Consider the following 14067-nt stretch of genomic DNA (forward strand, 5'->3'; position numbering starts at 1 on the left):
CAGGCCAGACCTCAGCTCCGGCGGCAGCATCAGCCCGGCCCATCTCGTGCTACCAAGCGCTGCGCCCCGAGAAGGCGCAGAGCGCTGCCGCCGCCGCTGAGCCGCCCGCCGCGCCCCGGGCCCGCGCAGCCCCGGCCAAGAGCGCGGCGCGCGCAGCCGTGTCACTCCCCCCCACCCCCAACCCAAGGCAGCGGCGGCTGCTCGGACCTCGGTTTCTGGGGGTGCAGGGCATCGGCGGAGGAGCTGTCGGCATCCCTCGCCCTTCTCGAGGCGGCGGCGGCGGGAGCCTTGGCTGCCGCCTCCAGCGCGCCCTCGCTGCCCCAGGATTTCGAACTCGTGCCCCTGACCTGTTGGGCGGGGCTCTGCGCTCCTGCCCTTGGCCCGGATGGGGCTCCTGGCTGGGACTCGGGGCTCCTGGAGTTAATGTCCAACTGGGGGTCTGCGGAGACCGGATCCGAGGTGAGTGGGGGAGCGGGCCGGGGGTGCAAGGGGCGGGTGGCGCCGGAGGGCGCGGCGGCCTGCAGGGCGCGGAAGACAGAGGGGGCGCGGCCGGACCCCAGAGCAGGCGGTAACATTGGAAAGAGGAAAGACTATATGGAACCGAGGCGCCGGGAGGATAGAGGAGAGAGAGAAGTTGAACGGGAGAGGGGCTGGCCTTGCAGAGATGCCGTTGCCTTTCCACGTGGGCAAAGAGCGCTGGTGCCCGATGCCTGTGGACCCCCGGAATGCCCGAGAGGGTCAGTTTCCCTCCCCGACTCGGTGGGGCGCTCTTCTGTCAAGTCCCAGGACGGTGCGGGTTTGGGGTCATCTTTGAACCCACCGCGACCAGAAAGTGTCCTCTCTGGACGTGCAGCTGCAGAGATACCATAGTCTGGAGTATAACTTACTATTGAGCTTATTTGGGTCTGTTCCGAGGGAAGGCGCACACCGTGGAAGGGACTGCTGCAAAGGTGCTGAGAACGTAAAAATAGCGGGCTAGCCTCTTCCAGGGTGCTGTCTTGCAAAGCTACATTCCCCGCCCTTTTCTGAACCCGATTGCTTGCACTTTGATAATCCCCGCAACCCCAACTAACCATGCCCGTCGAGGTTAGGAGAGGGGCTGCCTGGACAGTCCAGGACTTGAGTCTCCGCCTCCATCAGTTTCTTGACACTCTTCAATGTCTCCGCCAGGCCATCGAAGTTATTTTAGTGACCTTTTTTCCCTGTACTGTGCCACCTCCCCAATAACACCCTCCACCATTACCTTGCGCCTCTGGGCTGATTGCGCCGTGGCTTGGTTTACCAGACCCACCCGGTGAAAACGAACCCTCATCGGGGAGTGGTGTGGCCTTTTACCGGAACCCCCAGCCTCCTGGCGCCTCCCTGGTTTGGGCTGTGGCAAACCCGCCCGCAGAGCCAACGCGCGCGCCCGGGTGGGGAGGGGGGTGCTGCCCAACCCATTGCTCCCAACATTTTTGCTCATTGGCGGGGACAAACACAACTCTTCCGGCCCCTGCCGCCGGTGTGCTCGAGCGTACTCCACAGTACTTTGAATGTACATTTAAAGTATTCCGAGGAAGAAATGCAGCTTAACTTCATGCACGCACCTCTTCCTTCCTCCATCTCAAAGTAGGAGCCGCTGGGCTTCCGCCCGGCCCGGACCAACTCTAGCGCCCTGTTTAGCCACACCTTCGGTTTGGCGGGGTTTGGGACAGGGTCGCCTTTTCAACAAGTGTCAGATGCCCAGGGAGCCCACAGCGTCCCAGCCCACTGTCGAAAGGGTTTCGGTCGTCCCCCCTCCCCCCGGAATATGGCCTCGGGCCCCTTACAGAGAGACCTCTCCCCAGACTGCACGCAGAAAACGTCCCTCCTTTTTCTTTACCCTGGTCTTGGGCCCAACAGTTAGGGGGAAATAAGTTCTCCGTCAGGCTAGGACACGAGGCACACTTAAGAAAAGCAATACATCTTTCAGCAACTTGTGTCCCTACCCCAAAAAGAAAACTCGGAGTTACAGCACGCCCCCCACCACCCCGCCTCCCTTTTCTCTCCCGGAGCCCTGGATCTTGAAGGCAATGCCCAAACAAACCTCCCAGCCTGCCAGACAGAGGAAGGCGCGGGGGCACGGGCGGCGGAGGCACTCGCCCCCGGGGAAGCTATCACGAGGATGCGGGGAATTGAGGGAGGGGGAATTCTAAAAGGTTACTGAGACACCAGCTCAGGTGAGGTGGGAAGGGGAAAACTGGGGAGAGGATGAAGGGTCGGAGCCTGAAGAGCAGGCACACTGGTGAACACATCCGGAATTTTCGGGAGTAATTTGGTATTAGGGGGAATGAGGGAGGGAGGTGCTTGTTCACCGGTTTTATACTTAAAAAGACGACGCAGCCTCTTTCGCGTGGGCACTACAGGACTCGGACGGTTTCTGGTGCCCCCTGGTGCTGGGAACCCAGAAGCGCCCCACCGTGAGCCGCGGCTTTTGCCGGCACTGCGGCTCTCCAGGGCGCCCTTTCCGCCGTGGGCCTGGGGACCACCGGTGCGGGCGCCCGCGACGCGCCCTTTCCCTGCGGGCGGCGATGGTCCGGGGCGCAGAGGGGAGGCGTCCTGTGGGGTACAAAAATGGGTGCGGGGGCACCTGGTGGAGCCGACTTCGGGAGGAAAGCGTGGTTACCGCACGTGGCAGGCAGCGCGTTAAGCAATTCGCGCGCATAGCAAAGGCGGCTGGTTGCAGGCGGAAACACGTCCCGCAGCTGTGCTTTGAGAAAGCGGTTAGGGGACAAACAGGGAAGGGGCGGGGGGGGGGGGGGAGGAGGGGTGAGTTGGGGGGCCCAGATGGGCTCTGAGAAAAGCGTCCCAGTAGATCGCTCTGTGTGCTGAGGCCCCAACCCCCCGCCTCTTCCTTCGCCCAGCAGATACCGGGAACTAAAGAGCCGCCCCGAGTAGAGCCGGCCCCGGCGATGCTCCGAGGGAAGAATGCGCCTCCCTGTCGCGGGGGAGGTGGGAGCGTGCTTTCCGGGCCTGCGCCGCACCCGGCCGCGGGTGGGAATGGGAGCCGGGAGCCTCCTCTGGCCAAGCGGGGACTTTTCCACTGTTTCCTCTTTTGCCAACTTCTCCACACTTATAATTGAGGATCTCCACGTCCAATTTAAAAAGCTCTCCGTCGGCCAAGCAGGAAAAAAAGGAAAAACCCTCTTAATGCGGAAGGGAAATCTGGTGCCTCTGTCGCTTCCTGCTGGCGGGCACCTCGATTTGGAATGGCGCATTAACCCCGCGGCTCCCTGCTCCTCAGGGCCGCCAGCCATTTCGCACGCATCCTGGAGCTGGCACCGGGGCGAGGGGGCGGGAAGCCTCGCGTCCCCCCATTCCTCTCTGTGCGCTCATTTTGCACGGCGTGGGTGCAGTGTTGCCTGGGCCGCTGCGCCAGAACCCAGACCTTTCCCCCCGGGTTTGTAAAACAGCCAGTGCGGCATGAGATGCCCGCAGCTACAGGTTGCCTGGAGTTCCCAGCCTCTACAAACGCCCCGAGCCCCACAGTTGCTTAGCGAACAGACTCCCGAGGGATGGAAAATGCATTCGTCTCCGCAGCGGTGGGAGGTGGAGACCGAATTAAACGCTTCCCCGGGTGGCCTGCAAGGGAATCTGGGCGGGAGTTCTGGGTGGAGATGGGGGTAGGGCTGCTGGACGGGAGGCGGGTAAGCCTGGGAACGTATAGAAAGATGTCAGGCCGAAGTTTCTGCTTTTACCTGGAAACCGTCTTGCTCTCTCCCATGGGAAAAGTTCAAGGAGATTTTCCTTAGAATCGTATTTGGAGGAGAGGGGATTATCAGTTGCATGAATCTCGTAGTTCCCACTTGAGAATTCCCTTGGAAACTGGAACCCTGGCATTGGGAAGACACTGGGTAACATCACACCCCGAGGTGCCTGGGTCCCCTCCACCTCCTGATTGGGTGGGGCAAGCCCCGAGTTGACAGTGCCTTTTTCTCGCCCGCCCCCAACTGCGATTGCGCAGTCCGCCTTTCTAGGGCTGTTGAGGCCTGGGAGGCCAAACACAACCTCGGTCCCTGAGAACTGAGCCCCAACTCCGCACCGTTTCGTGGTCTAGGCGTTCGGGTGCCCGTGCGCCTCCGCAGCGTCAGAGACGGCGTACAATTGTCTCGGAGTGACCGTGGCAGGGGCACGAGGATCTCGAGACTCCTCTGGGAGGTGAAGGGATTTGGGGCCAGAATCTCGCAAAACTGCAAAAATAAAATAGAGCGTGTTAGGGTATACCACGAAGGATTAAAATTCTCAAGACAAATGCAACCTAACAGCAATGCTGGGGCATTTATTGAGCGCTTACTTTATGCTCCTCTAGGTCTTTCATACGTTGTTTAACGTTCATAACTTAAAAGGTGGAAGTAATAATTTAAACTGAGTTGATGCTTTGGGAAATAACATAACGCAGGTATTCCCGTTCAGACCAAAATTCTCCAAGTCCTTACTAACTTCTTGTCCAGCAACAAAATACTTCCATAAATAAGTGTGAGTAATGAAGCGCTGGGGTGGAGTGAGTGGGGCCACCAGGCCTGCCCCTGTCAGCAGGATCAGGACCCCGGGCAGAGGGACCTTGATTTTATTCCTAAAATGAAAAGGTGGCCGATTGCTTGGGTGGAAGGCTGGTTCCCTGGACCTACGAGAGCTGCCGGGAAGGTCGGGAGGTCTCTAACTGGGGCTGAGGATGCAGGGTGGCAGCTGCCTCGTCGTTCTCAGGGAATGGGGAGGTGGGGACGCCAGTACTGGTTTCGTCGTGTTGGCCAGGTATCGTGCTGTCGTCGTGTTGGTACGAGCAGGGGCAGCGGCCCCGCTGGGAAATCTGACCCCCGGATCCAGTAGCAGAAGAGAAGGGCAGTTGTAGATAGACTGGATGTGGAGAGCCAGCCGCGCCTGGGACGCAGACGGGACTTGGAAGGAGGGCGCGGGATGCCCAAGGAACCGCTGGGCTGCAGCCGTCCGGGAGGAGGGCGGTGACGAGTTTGAAGGGGGGCACCAGGACCCGCCGGGATGCCGCGTCCCGGGCGTCCCGGCCTAACGCGCACTCGCCGGTCCTCTTCCCCGCCCGTGCAGGTGCCGCCGCCGGACGGGACTCTAAGATGAAGTTATGGGATGTCGTGGCTGTCTGCCTGGTGCTGCTCCACACCGCGTCCGCCTTCCCGCTGCCCGCCGGTAAGAGGCCTCCCGAGGCGCCCGCCGAAGACCGCTCCCTCGGCCGCCGCCGCGCGCCCTTCGCGCTGAGCAGTGACTGTAAGAACCGTTCCCTCCCCGCGGGGGGGGCCGCCGGCGGTCCCCCACGCACCCCCACCCGCCGCCCGCACGCACCCCAAGCTGGCAGGGACTGCTGTACGGCCTCCCACGCCCGCGCGGAAGCCCCCTCCCAGGGTGTGGTTGCCGGTTGCCGCCCAAAGGCCCCGACGCCTGGTCGTTATATGACGCGTGCTGGTTTGTCCAGCACAGGGGGTATCAAATGTTTATGCTGTCTGTTTAGCGTTGCGATGAACCGATATTTTCGCTACCACTGCCACCACCATAGGAAACCAACACAGCCTTCCCCTTTTCTCAGCGTCCCCATCCTGTAGACACACTCCCTTTTTTTTTTTTTTTTTTCTTTCTTTCTTCCAAAGCCCTTTATCTTTTTGGGTGTGCCTGGCTGTGCCGAAATCTGAAAACAATTGCATTTCCATCCTAAACTGCCCTTGCAAGGGAAGAGGCTGAGGTTTTTCCAAAGGCAAGCCAGAGTCAGAGAAAACACAGAAGGGCCTCGATTTCCAGAACAAGCATCTGGGTAGTGTCAGATCTGTTCAGAAAAGTTCCGGTTCTAGAAAGACTGAACGGTGAAGAGTGCTAGCTAGGACTAGGGAGAAAAAAAGCTGTAGTTGACTGCACACGCGACAATATTAACTCTTAAGAAAAGACTACATGATAGATAGATAGATAGATAGATAGATAGATAACTGTGATTTCCCCCTCAAAAATGTTTTAGATGGCACTCTATTAGGGCATGTCAACTGTGATTTGATATAATTTACCCTCTGCTCTTCAGAAGTTTATTTGTTGCTTAAAGCAAGGTATGTGCATACATTACAAGTTAGAGGTTATTGGGGAAATATGTAGGTAACAGAGGTAGCAGTAGAAAATTTGACACAACCCCGATATAAAGCAATGGTGAGCTGTAGCCTGGATGTCACCCTGGCTACTCCCTCTAGCTATTTTGCACTTAAACTGAAGTCAAGTGCACAATGGAAGCAGCCCCCGGGCAAGTCAGTTGTATGCTAAAGAGTCCCCCAAACCTAGTGGCCTTGAGCTAAAAACAGTGCAGGAAACGTGATGTGCTCATTTTATGCTTAATTTCAACAATAAAAGCATCTTCTTCCAGAAGTCCCAAGAAAAGGGGGAAAAGTGCATTTTTAAAGGCAAATTAAGACTTAAGGAGTGACTTGGGGTTAGGAAAAAAACATCCGTTGATCCCTTGAAATTAAAGTAACTGTTCCAAGAGTTTCTGTCAGTTAGTTGTATAAACCTATTTTTTTTTCTAAAATTTATTTATTTTTGAAAGAGAGAGAGTACGAGTGAGGGAGAGGCAGATAGAGGGAGAGAAAATCCGAAGCAGGCTCTGCATTGTCAGCCCAGAGCCCCACTCTGGGCTCAGTCCCACCAACTGTGAGACCATGACCTGAGCTGAAACCAAGAGTCGGATAATTAACCAACCGAACCACTCAGGCGCCTGTGTATAAACCTATTTTTAAAGGCTTCGGTTTCAACCATGAATTTCTACTTTAGTGTATATAAATGTTTCTCCAACAGAAACTTAAATTTAAAATGCCCCTTAGTGCCATTGTCTTCAGAATTGTACCCATGAGAGCTGAGTAAGCGGCTTTTCATTCACTCAAACAGCCTAGGCCAGAGGAACAGGAACAGTGTTAGATAATAGTTCTCTAGCCAGGATGTTCAGGAGAAACATAATCAGCCTGATTATGAAGCTGATTAATTCACGGAAATTTAATTAGCATATTAGTATCATGTCTACCTTAGCTTATTCAATGCTGGCTCTGCTTTCAACTAATTCTGACTTTGGACAAGTTACTTACTTTAGACCTCAGTGAAGTTTACAACCATGCCATAAAGGGAGGCCTTTCCACTCCCAAACGCCAATGGCTATGAGATTTTGTCCCCTTAGCCTTCATGTTCCTGCCCTAACTGTCCTCTGGGTAAAGGCTCAGGAGGAGAGACACCCCCCCCCCCCAATCACTGGAATCCCCTGGGGATCTTTAATGGCATACTGATGCCGGACCTCACCCTGAGAGATTCTGATTTAGTTGGTTTGGGGTGTGGCTTGGGCATTTGGAGATTTAGATGTCCCCCAGGTAACTCTATTGTGCAGTCAGGGTTGAATCCCTATGATTTGATAATACTCTAAAGAAAACCTGTGCCCCATGTAAGATAGAACCGGTAACAAAGCAAACAAGGTAGCATAATCCCACTAATTAGGGCAGGGTGGGGTGTGCAAAGAACTGGTGGGAGAAGGGACATTACTTCCCTTTTCCAAAACTGATGCTGAGTCATCACTGGACAAGATTCCTACTACTGTATTTACATTTGAACCAGCAGAACACACCCGATTCTGTTTTATCTATGGCAAGACCCAGTAGATCCTAGAGGACATTTGAAACGGAAACATTCCAAAGAGAAACTGAGCTGCATTGTAAGCCAAGTTGACTTCTTTCCAGGTATGTTCAATTCGGTAGCAAGCTGTCAGTGCAGGGAAGGCAGAATAATGACAATGTGCAGACTTCGAACACTCAACCAGAGTCAGCATGCCCCTGTCACAGTGCTGACATGTATATCTTGCACTCTACACCGTGCAACTGGTTAAGGCTTATGTAGAAAACATTAAGTCACTCATTTCATTCGAAAATTGCCCCTCTTATTTTCAAATGCTTGTGACTCAGTGACTGAGCAAAGGCTCTTTTGTGCCACCTTAACAGCCACTCTGTTCAAAGGGGGCTGGACTGCATGCACTCACTCCTGAGGTTGTATGTGTTCTGCTCCCAATGTAAACGAAATAGCCAGAAATCTGTTTCTAGCATCATCACAAGGTGAACCACCAAATAGAATGCGTAGCTGGCTCACTTGCTTGCCTATAGGTTGGCTATCAAGTAAACGGGCCGTGGCTACCTCCTGTAGCAACTACGAACTTGTCTAAACTCAAGGACTTGTGGTTTTCCCTTTGGGGCATCCAAGACTTTTCCCTTTAGCTATCTTTTTCTTTTGTTTTCTGTCAGTATCTTCTTCAAAGGTGGATTGGAGCAGGCACAAGGAATCTAGGAGGTGAAAAAGAAGGTGAAATTAGCAGATGTCAGCATTGTAGGGCTGAAAGTTAACCCCTTGTGGTCCTCAGGGTAAAGCAGTGTGTCCAACGTGCCAGAGTTCCACCACAGTGGGTGGCAGTCTGCAGACACTAGGACCAGTTTCCCCAAACCACTGAGATGCAGAGCTTTTGGTTTTGCTACCTAGGGAGGAAGGTCTTCAACTAGTGACTCAAACCCTGTTGCACAAGGTTGTCTGAATTTATTAAAAGTTCGTTAATCGTCATGTATGCTGGATCTCGGCTGTATATGACAGCTCTGTGTTTCACAAGCAAAAGCAGAAAGTGCATGTGATTTTAAAATTTGCAATCTAGGGGCGCCTGGGTGGCTCAGTTGCTTGAGCGTCTGACTTCGGCTCAGGTCATGATCTCTCAGTTCCTGGGTTTGAGCACCATGTCAGGCTCTGTGCTGACAGCTCAGAGCCTAGAGCCTGCTTCAGATTCTCTCTCTCTCTCTCTCTCTCTCTGCCCCTCCCTGCTCATGCTGTATCTCTCTCTCCCTCTCTCTCTCTCTCTCAAAAATAAAATAAACATTAAAAAAATAAAAAATAAAATAAAATTTGTGATCTAAAAACATGTATTTGTTCAACAAATAATGTCTGCCTACAGGTGCCAGGCACTGTCCTAGGTGCTAGGAAATCCCTGGTACATATAACAGACAAAAGTCTCTGCCTTCACGGCACATACTATCCTAGTAGATGTATAGTGTGGTACGCTTAAGCAGTATTGTAAACCAAAACTAAACATGAACTGCCTTGGGCTAGGACAGTGGACTTTTTGTGTGCCTAGAAGCCAAGTAGAAGAAACAGTGAGCATTTGTTAAATTATAATTATAGGTAGTGCACAATTTATGGTAATATGATGGGATTATATTCCACCAGTTTGGTAGCAAGTGACAAAATTTTCTATGAAAACAATCTTATAAATCAAGCCTGGGCTGGACCACACAAATCTAGGTGTAAACCATAATATAGCTAAAATATAATTCACAATTTATTAGGCTAGAGCCTCTTCCTGGGGTGTTGGTCCCATAATCTGCAGAAAGAGGGCACAGAGCAAGAAATCAGGGAATTTGAACAGGCAAGAGTTGCACTTCACACAGATCAGACTAGGGTTTGGATCCCAGCCTGGGCACATAACCAGCTATTGCTTTTCTCTTAAACCTCAGTTTCCTCATCTGGAAAACGGGGACAGTATTAAAACCGTCTCAGGGGCTGCGATGAGGGTTAAACAAGATAATGCACTGTAAAACCCATGCCCCATAAGTATTGCCGTTGTTAGTCGCCATCTTCCTCCTTCCAACAGCCCAGTGAACGCCTTTTTCTGGCCTCCCCCTTCCTTTTCAGCCTCTGCCAAGACATTGCTCTAAATGGTGGAATGTCAAGTAGCACAACATAGTAAGGACAGTGAAAGAAATGCAAGCCTTACAGGCAGGCTCTTTTGGGCCCTGAAGTCATCATTTGGTCAGCACTAGTCAGGGTGGCCTTGCCTGGAATTCTACCACCGCATCCCCACCCCCCGCCCCCCACCCCCCCCAACCCCGGGTCAGGCTCCCTGGCTCCTCCTGGACTTCACACCTCCTTCTCTTCCTCATTTTCTGAGCCCATGTAGTTTCTGTGAAATTTTTCCCACCAGCTTCCCGTGGGCATGTTAGGGTGACCCTCCTCCCCCACTGCAAGAAGGCCGACAGACCCTTGTGTAAATGATGGGGGCCGAGGGGGAGGGACTGTGGTTTGGAGGCTATCTATATTGAGTATTTCTGTTTTAAGTGATCCCTGTTGGATATTTAATTTAAAAATGCTTATTTTAATTTGGTTCAGAAACCCAGCAAAAAACTTTCAGTGAAATTTAGTAAATGTTCAGCCCATTGTTATCCAGCAAAGGAAGCTTCTAGAAGCTGGTTAAATGTTAAGTTTCAAATCTAATGTTATGGGATATAGAATTTGGAATAAATAAGCAGCATCTACCTATTGCTTTTTCTTGCTTTACTGGCTGTATGAATGAGCCGTACTATAATAAATTAACTTCCCAAGCTGGAAAGGGGCCCTGCCCCTTGGGATGAGGCTCCTGAAATCAATAAATTGCATGTCAGACCCTTTTAGGAAGCACGGATTCCTCACTTGAGATCTGAGACCAGTATCTCACTCTGGCCCCAGTCTGGAGACCTATATCAAACTGTTGCCATTTAGTGAAACCTATTTCAGGCTTAATTTGGGTTGGCCAATCTTAGGACCTTCAGCTGACCCAACAGCCTAAGAATTATGCTTAAGAGATTCTGCTTTCACTGATATAAAAATAAAAGGGCTTTTTCCCCCTAACATCCCTTTCATCTTTATTTATTTAGCCCTTAATGGTCCATAGCACCTTCATTCAATTAAAACACTTATTTAATCAATCACTTGAGCTCAATCAGGAAGCAAGTCTTAAATATCTTTAATGTGCTAGGTGTTGTGTGGCTTCAAAAAGACAAAATTGCGAATTCAAACAGCTCATGATCTAGTTACACACAATGGATAGGCAGATGGGTGGGTGGGCGGATTATCAGTCAGACAGATAGATATGTCTACCAAGGGCTTTACATTAGCTGAGGTCATGGTAAGAATTCCTAGCAATGAGGTCACTGGGATTTAGAGATCATAGCAGGAAAGGATTCAGGGAAGAGTGAGGATTTGAGCTCATACTTGAAAGATGGGTATTAGGAAGGGAAGGGAAAGGGAAAAAGGCACATTCCAGACTCGGGAGAAGCATAGGCAAATTTATGACTATGATATGGGGAAGGGGCAGGTGGTGAATACAAGGAGGAGGCCAGACCAGTCGCCAAGTGCTGCGAACAGGTGGCAGGAAGTGGTGTGAAATTTAGGATATCTCCGTAGGTGATACCCAGATTATGAGATGCTGTAAAATCCTGGAGAAGAAGGGGTTTGCTTTTTTTTTTTAAGTTTATTTATTTATTTGGCAGGGGGAGGGAGACAATACAAGTGGGGGAGGGACACAGAGAGAGGGAGAGAGAGAGAATCCCAAGCAGGCTTCACGCTGACGGTGACAGTGTGGAGCCTGATGTGGGCCTCAGACCCACAAACCACGAGAGCCCCGACCTAAGCCTAAACCAAGAATCTTACGCGTCACCGGCTGAGCCACCCAGGCGCCCCAGGGGTTCTCTGTTTTTGATGGCAGCAGGGCACCCCTGGAGCCTCTCATGTAGGCAGGTGGCTGGGAGTGGGATTGTGCTGAACTTCTTGCTGCAGAAGTGACTCAGGTACACAGGCTGGTCACGAGTGGAGCCGGTGGCATAGGTGTAGTTTTCATTTTGCAGTATCGTGCCCTCATTTGTAAAAAGTTTCTAGGCATAGACACAGTTTACTAATCCTCCAGTAAGTGAATAACTACAACTACAAGCTGAATAATAAAGCTAGTGTCATAGTGCTTCTTAGCTATCCACGTGGTCAACTCCGTTTTTAATGAGTAACTTTTATATCTTATGCTAAAATTAAGGAAGTTTGAGCTCTACTGGAAAGGAGGAGATACTTTTATCCCCATTTTACAGAATAAGAAATGAGACCCAGAGACCTGCTCAAGGTCACAAATCTAGTAAGTGATGACACCAAAATTTAGACCTCAGACTTCTGGTCTCAAAGCCAGTATTTCTTGGCTTAACACAGACTGTGTTCCCGTATTAGTAGACTGAGAAAACACAAACACTGGCTTGCTAAAAATACATTCACTAACCCTGAAACACAGATTTTTCAAGAAAATCAAAAGAGCAAGCTAATAGAAGCAAGGAATATTAAATTATCTTTATCTTTAAGCCTTTTTTTTTTTTAATTTCCATTTGGGTAGCAGCCGGCCTAGGCTCATATTATTAATAGCTACTTTGAAATCCAGACCAGAAGCTTTTAAGGAGGGATACGTGAATTTCTGTACGTACTTCTATATCACTGATGTTTGTTGCAGTGAGAACAGGCTCCTGAACATTTGGGGACAAAGTGAGGTCTGCTCGAATGTTTGATAGGCTGGCAGCATTCGGGAGGCCTTCTGGGAGGCATTCATTCTCAGATCATTCGCATTTTGCCCAGGGAAAGGGGACATTCACATGGGAAGCCACAGGTGACTGCACAAGCACCAGAGTGATCGCCACAGCGGGAATAAATGGATCTGCACAGGCCGAGCTTGGGTCACCACTGGGAATTGACCAGTTAGCTCAGTAGAGACAAAACCCACTTTGGCATGACCTTAATAAGGTAATGGAGGTAGAAAGGTGTTTTGTTTTTTTTTTAATGTTTATGTATTTATCTTAAGAAAGAGAAAGAGAGGCAGAGAATCCCAGGCAGGCTCCACCCTGTCAGCGTGGAGCCCGACGTGGGGCTCGAACTCCCCAACTTCGAGATCATGACCTGAGCTGAAATCAAGAATTGGATGTTTAACCGACTGAGCCACGCAGGTGCCCCTGGAAAGGCATGGTTTTAAAAGTCTTCAAACTTTTTTGTTTGTAAACCTGCAGAAAGAATGTTGAAAAACTATTGTGCAGTTCTGAGATGATATCTATAATTTTTTAATCACAAGCTTAATAGTTGTACGAGATATAATTTCCAGGGGATTGGCGAAATCTTGGAGCTGCAAATTTAGTTGATTCAGTGCGTGGAAAACCATCAAACTACAGCCCAGATTAATTGACTTTTGGGTCAGAAAAGATATGAATTCATTTTCAGTTTAAAGACACATGTTAATGTATATCCCTGACAACCATTACACTTCTGGATCCTAATTAGGTGATGAATAGACAGATGGGTGGATGGACAGACAGATAAAGCCCAGAGCCTTGCTGTGAGTGCCTGACCAGAAGGAAATATGGAACCACCCACTTCAGAATATCTTGGTTTATTTGTATGGGACTTCATAGTACATAGTTCACAATACAATTAACACCCATGTATCCTTTACCAAGACTGACCTCTTAGCATTTTGCTTTTTTTTTTTTTTTTGACAAAATTTTTTTTTCCTTGAGAATTAGTTGCAAACATAACATCAAATATTCGGCACGTACCTTCTAAGCATGAGGACTTGACCTTATATAACCACAGTTCAGTTGTCAGTCTCAGGAAGTTTAATAATACTGCTATCCAATAGATAACCCATATTCAGATTTCCCCAGTTGTGACAATAATGTCCTTTGTAGTTTGTTCTCCTTAATCAAGGATCACAAATTGCGTTTGATTATCATATTTCTTTATTCTCCATTAGAATAGCTCTGAAGCTTTTTTTTTTTTTTTTTTTACCATGACATTGACAGTTTTGAAAAGATCTGATGTCTTGCCTGCTATTTTGCAGACTGCCCTTCAGTGTGGATTTCTGTGATTGTTTCCACGTTATGAGATCCGGGTAAACGTCCTGGGACTAAGTTTGTGATGGTGTGTCCTCATGTCGGGAGCCACCCGATCCCAGTGTGCCCCAAAGAGCCATGCGGCCTGAACTGTCCTCACATGGCACCTGCAGCTTTCATCCCCTGGACGGGGCTTCTCAGTGAAATGAGTGAGATGGGCAGGAAGTGCACCTCTCTCACTGAGGTGGAAGGCTGATCGCAGGAGGGGACGTGGGAAAAGAGAACCCGCCACAGGAGCGTTCGTAGGCTGATTTCAGGATGCAGCACCTTGGAAACTGATTCCTTTAACCTGTAGAAAGTTTTCGTGTGCCCTCAGCAG

General features: G+C 50.4%; 1 protein-coding gene across 2 annotated transcripts in view; it reads left to right on the top strand.

The window, feature by feature from the left end:
• The window catches only part of GDNF (glial cell derived neurotrophic factor), a 25130-nt gene continuing 11063 nt past the window's right edge, over positions 1–14067 (top strand). The window contains exons 1-2 of one of the 2 annotated variants that reach the window (XM_047858056.1): positions 1–459; positions 5077–5175. In XM_047858056.1, coding sequence (XP_047714012.1) covers positions 5103–5175 — 73 coding nt within the window. In that variant the 5' untranslated portion in view covers positions 1–459; positions 5077–5102. Of the gene's footprint in view, positions 460–5076; positions 5254–14067 lie in introns of both variants that reach the window. The other variant, XM_047858050.1, reaches the window with a different exon arrangement.

Source organism: Prionailurus viverrinus, chromosome A1, assembly GCF_022837055.1.
Source record: "Prionailurus viverrinus isolate Anna chromosome A1, UM_Priviv_1.0, whole genome shotgun sequence".
NCBI lineage: Eukaryota > Metazoa > Chordata > Mammalia > Carnivora > Felidae > Prionailurus > Prionailurus viverrinus.